General features: G+C 43.8%; 2 protein-coding genes across 2 annotated transcripts; both read left to right on the plus strand.

Moving 5' to 3' along the window:
* Positions 1 to 955: 955 nt before the first annotated feature.
* On the plus strand, positions 956 to 1,597 carry LOC311047850 (guanylate kinase-like; the record flags this gene model as incomplete). The annotated part of the gene is made up of 1 exon (XM_084060799.1): positions 956 to 1,597. The coding sequence occupies one exon, from the start codon at positions 956 to 958 to the stop codon at positions 1,595 to 1,597; it is 642 nt and encodes a 213-aa protein (XP_083916925.1).
* Positions 1,598 to 4,413: 2,816 nt separating this feature from the next.
* LOC311047851 (guanylate kinase-like) lies at positions 4,414 to 5,013 on the plus strand (the record flags this gene model as incomplete). Its single annotated transcript, XM_084060800.1, has 1 exon — positions 4,414 to 5,013. Exon 1 carries the CDS (start codon positions 4,417 to 4,419, stop codon positions 5,011 to 5,013), a length of 597 nt encoding a protein of 198 aa, XP_083916926.1. The 5' UTR covers positions 4,414 to 4,416.
* Positions 5,014 to 5,421: the final 408 nt, after the last annotated feature.

Below are 5,421 nucleotides of genomic sequence, written 5' to 3' on the forward strand. Positions count from 1 at the left end.
TTTGCCTTTTGGGACGCTAGGATTCATGTGGTTAAAGAGAAAGAGGTGTTGACATATCTCAGCCTGGCCGGCCCAGGGCTGTGTTAAGGCCAGTCCACACCAATGCAACTAGTCGCACTTACAGCAGTCTGGACTGACCCAGTTGCAGACCGGCCGGATGAAAAAACTTGGAACTGCTACTTTTGATACTTTTGTGTGATAATGTAGTATGATCAAGTAGGGCATTCATTTACGATTACGTCTAGAGACGTTTAAAATGACATGGGGAGTTTGTCTGTCTGTCCCTTTTATGGCAATATATGGAGTCCTGTGTCAGGCATGCCCAAATATGGAGTCCAGGTTTTGTTGATTTGTGGTTTTATCTATACTCAAGATTCGTTGATCCGACTGACTTCCCACTTCGGTCCTCGCCGATACCCACGCAAAGTTTGAAGTTGGTCGGATATATGGGCATGTCCATACTGTATATGGGCATATCGATTGGGTCGTGGTTCTGGACAAACGGATCTCCATACATGATTAAAGATGTCCGTATCGGTCGGATCTGTGGTTTTAGACAATCGGCTATCCAACTTGATGCCGTGCACGGCTCTCCCTCGGGTCGTCAGTGACGCACGCATGCAAGTCGTTGGTCAGACGGTTCAAGAGATACGTGAACTACAGACACACATACATGGACACAGACAGAGATTTTGTGCATTTACAGTAGGATGAATATATGAATAAATGAATTAACTATGCTCTTTCTGCTATGGCAACATGATTTATCATCAAACGTCATTCCAATAAAGCTTCTTGACCTGACCTCGGCATTGTTAGGGGCAACGGTTTATGTTGATCGTGACATCAGGCTCTGGCCTGATGTCACGTCTTCAACATACTGTATAAGACGTTGACGATTCCTCTAGCGACCCACACATTCATAGAGTGACGGGTGAACACTTCTCTCAGACGCATGGCTGCACCCAGGCCTGTAGTCATTAGTGGCCCGTCGGGGGCAGGGAAAACCATGCTCCTTAATAAGCTCATGAAGGAACACAAAGATGTTTTTGGATTCAGTGTGTCCCATACGACGAGAAGTCCTCGAGCCGGTGAGGAGAATGGCAAAGATTACCATTACGTTACGAGGGAGGTTATGAGGTCTGCGATCGACGGCGGGGAGTTCCTTGAGCACGCAGAGTTTTCGGGAAATATGTACGGGACCAGTAAAGCTGCTGTGCGAGACATCCAAGCCAAGAACCGCATCTGCGTACTGGACATTGACATGCAGGGTGTGAAAAACATCAAAGGGACAGACCTCAACCCCATCTATGTGTCCATCCAGCCTCCGTCCATAAGCATCCTGGAAAAGCGCTTACGGGGCAGAAGAACCGAGTCGGAGGAGAGTCTCCAGCAGCGTCTGCATGCAGCTCAGATGGACATGGAGATCAGTAAAGAACCAGGTTTATTTGACGTCATCATTGTCAACGATCACTTGGAGGGTGCCTTTGGGCAGTTAAAAGATGCTCTTTGTGAGGAAATTACCAAAGCCAAGAAAGTCGTCGTGTGCCCTGAACTCTTTGCGGACACTCCTTTCAAAACGCATATCCGGGTTTGAGTGATCCATCAGAGTGATGTTACCTGTAATACCTAACACTAAGTAGTCACTCCAAAATGGAAACAATGTATGCCTTTACTGTATCTACAGGATCTGGTTTCAAATGTGTTGGTTTTTGTTTTAGAAAGATAGTATTTTTTTTTACATATTTATCTCCACCAGACCGAGGTTATGTTTTTTGGTCTGTGTCTGTGAGTCCAGGGCTAATTAATGCTAATGAAGTAGCCTACCTCCACGCAAGGTATGGCAGTATTAGGCCGAAGCCAAGGGGGGAGATTATTTTTTTCACTCTGTGTCTGTCCGTGTCTCTGTCCGTTTATCTGTGGCTAATGTCAAAAACCACTGGCAGATCAGCGGCATCTTTCATGTGATATTTTGCCTGTAGCCAACGGTAGTAACTCAGATATCAGATATCCACATCGGACTATGTCTCGTGAAATTCTTCATTTTATGTATTAAATACTTTAGAACAAATTTGGAATTGTATTTAATCTATATAGTATATATCTCTAGTGTCCGGCAGGAACCAGATAACTCCAAATGTTCATTTTTCAGGAAATGAAAAAAACTAAACAAAAATGGAGTTAGGAGGTTTTGTTCATCATTGATAAGAACAGGTGAATGGACCTCAAAGCTCACAATGAGGATCAGTATTATGACGTCACTAGAATGGCATTACCATTCACTAGAATGGCATTATGCATTATGATGGCATTTCTCCTTTGAAATGACCCAAAACCGGGGGGAATAATAATAATAATAATAATAATAAATAGTGAAGATAACATTAGTGTAATCGCTAAAGCGATCCCAAAATAACATATATTGTTAATATTTTATAGACAGAACGTAGCCTGTCCAAAAGCCAGACCCCTGAGCAATATTCTGTCACGTTTGGAGGTAGTTGGACTACTACTGGTCTGCAGCTGTAGGGGCCCAAAACGCACACAAAAGCAGCGGCATTTTATTTTAATTATAAATGTGAGCTTGTTTACAAGTGTTATTCTCCCTCCTTACATAGGCCTACTGTAAAAATGACAAACCCCAAAACCCACATCTTACCTTCCTTTTCAGGGGTGGCGGCCACCTTGGATTCCTGTGTAAAAATTATGTTTTAACATCAAACTGAATGGGAGTCCTCATGGTCGACCCTTCCTGCACGATTGCAGGTGCTCTGGTTTAAAAGTAAAATGTTCAAGATGTTGCCAGGGGCCATCATGGATTTTGGGATGTCTTATACAATGTAAATAGAAGTCTAATCAATCATTAAAACACGGAATTGATGTTTTGGACCCTAACACTACGCACATCATTCCATTGCACGCTACATTATAGAATCGGCTTTTGGTGACATACACATTCGGTCGATCTGCACGAATGGCTGCGCAAATCGGTGTTGTTAGTCATACATGACAACTGCTTGTGTTGTGTGTGTGTTGTCAGACCAGAGCTCTGTCAGTCTATATAAGGTGAAGATATTGTGTCAACTCTGAGACAGAGATTCAGACACATAATCCAACAGGGACATTGAACATTGGACATTGGCGGAGAAAGAGAAGAAAGAAAGAGAAGAGAGAGAAGGGTCTTCCACTCCCTTGATAGCAACGTAAATGGCCGCGTTCGGAAGGATCTCTCAAGCCCTGTTGCGGTCTTCAGTGACCAAGATGCAGCAGCGTCAGCTCTCTGCTACTGCTGCCCATGGCGAGCAATCAGCAAAGACGTGGAAGATGGTATCCTTGCTGGTCGCTCTGCCCGGTGTTGCAATTTGCCAGTCGAACATGTACCTGAGATGGCGGGACCATCATAGCCACTACGAGCAGCCAGAGTTCATACCTTACACCCACCTCTGCATTCGCAGCAAGCCTTTTCCATGGGGAGATGGCAAAAAGACTCTATTCCACAACCCACTAGTAAATGCCCTTCCTGATGGCTATGAAAAATGAAAATCTTGACAACTAAAGACTCTCAGGATCAGGTTTTTTTTATGGGGGTGGCTCCTTGTAGCCTGGTAACAGACGAATCTGCCATTGCAAAAGAAAATTGCCCGTAATATTAGTCTGGCATGCCAGGCTAGGCTCCTTGGACGTAGCCATCCTAGGCTAGTCCACATGTCTTGTGCACACTGCCAGAAGGCCAATTTCCATACAGTATAGTCCGTTTAGGTGTGTACACCTAGTCCGCACCTATTTCAGACCAAAACATGCTTCTGGCTGATGGATGTGTGGTGTTCAGTGTTGCCATGTCTGCTTTTATAAGCGACTTAGGGCTTGTTTTTCTGTAAAGTTGCTTGTAAATATTGTAAATATTGTATAGTTGTGGGTTGCAGTTTTTTAAAAGTGTTATTTGGGCTTGCTTCCAATGTTTTCCAAAAAAAGAAAGAAAATAGTTTAAACCAGTTCTCAAACATGTGCATGTCAAGGACGCCCACATTAATAATGTATTTCTCCACAGACCCCCATCTGAAAAAAAAGATTCAAATATATTTCACTTTTTCTTTTCAAGATCTTTTTGAAAATAACAGCTCTACAAGCTCAAAACGCTTCGCGGTGCGACACATTGTGAGCTTGTAGGGCTGCTATTTTCAAATATCCGATGCGTATAGGTTCAAAGTGCTCCCCGTGTGGCCTATACTCGCTTCTTTTGGGCTTGCTTCCATAAACCTGGTTGCTTATTTCTGTCACAAGATCTGGCAAACACTGGTGGTGTTGTGTGACATTACGCCACAGCTCTTGGTCAGCCTATATATATGCCTTTTGAACAGCCAAACATTACAGATTGATATACAGATATAAAGAGAGAGATCTTTGCACGTGAGACACATGGCTGGCCCCAGGCCTGTGGTGATTAGTGGCCCGTCGGGGGCAGGCAAGAGCACACTCATTAAGAAGCTCCTGAAGGAATACGAAGGTGTTTTTGGCTTCAGTGTGTCCCATACGACTAGAAGTCCTCGACCCGGTGAAGAGAACGGCAATGATTACCATTACGTTACAAGGGAAGTTATGCAGGCTGGAATCGACAACGGGGAGTTCCTCGAGCACGTAGAGTTTTCTGGAAATATGTACGGGACCAGTAAAGCTGCCGTGCAAGAAGTCCAAGCCAAGAACCTCATCTGCATATTGGACATCGACATGCAGGGTGTGAAAAACATCAAAAGGACAGACCTCAAGCCCATCTATGTGTCCATCCAGCGTCCAATACACATCCTGGAGAGGTGCCTACGGGACAGAGAAACGGAATCAGAGGAGAGTCTCCAGAAGCGTTTACATGCAGCCCAGGTGGACATGGAGATCAGTAAAGAATCCGGTCTATTTGACGTTGTCATTGTTTATGATAACTTGGAGGGTGCTTACGGGCAGTTAAAAGATGCTCTTCGTGAAGAAATTACAAAAGCCAAGAAAGCCAACATGTCTTTGTAGGGGCAAAACCCCTCAAAGCTGCGCAGACCTAACACTCCAGCTCTGAACATTCACTCAGATGGAGGTCAGTAGTGAAGTTCAGACCTAGAAAACCTATACTTTTTTTAAATACACATTTTAGAGGTAGTCATTACAAGATGGAAACAATGAAAATCCAAATGGAACACTTTTTACTGTACCCATTTTTTTTTTTACAAGGGTACTTCATTAATGATTAGTTTATGCATAACTCACAGATGGAGTTTAGGATGTATTGTGTTTCCTTTTGAAGTTTGGTGCCTTGATTCAACTTTGTCGTAAGAATAAAAAAATCACACCCAGTGTGAAGTGGGCGCTGTGTGGTCATCACAACATGACTCACTTAAAAAAGTCCATACTGCTATTCATAGGGCTGCACATGTGTCATGT

The sequence above is a fragment of the Gymnoscopelus microlampas genome (genome assembly GCF_963454915.1).
Source record: "Gymnoscopelus microlampas genome assembly, chromosome: 6".
Classification (NCBI taxonomy): Eukaryota; Metazoa; Chordata; class Actinopteri; order Myctophiformes; family Myctophidae; genus Gymnoscopelus; species Gymnoscopelus microlampas.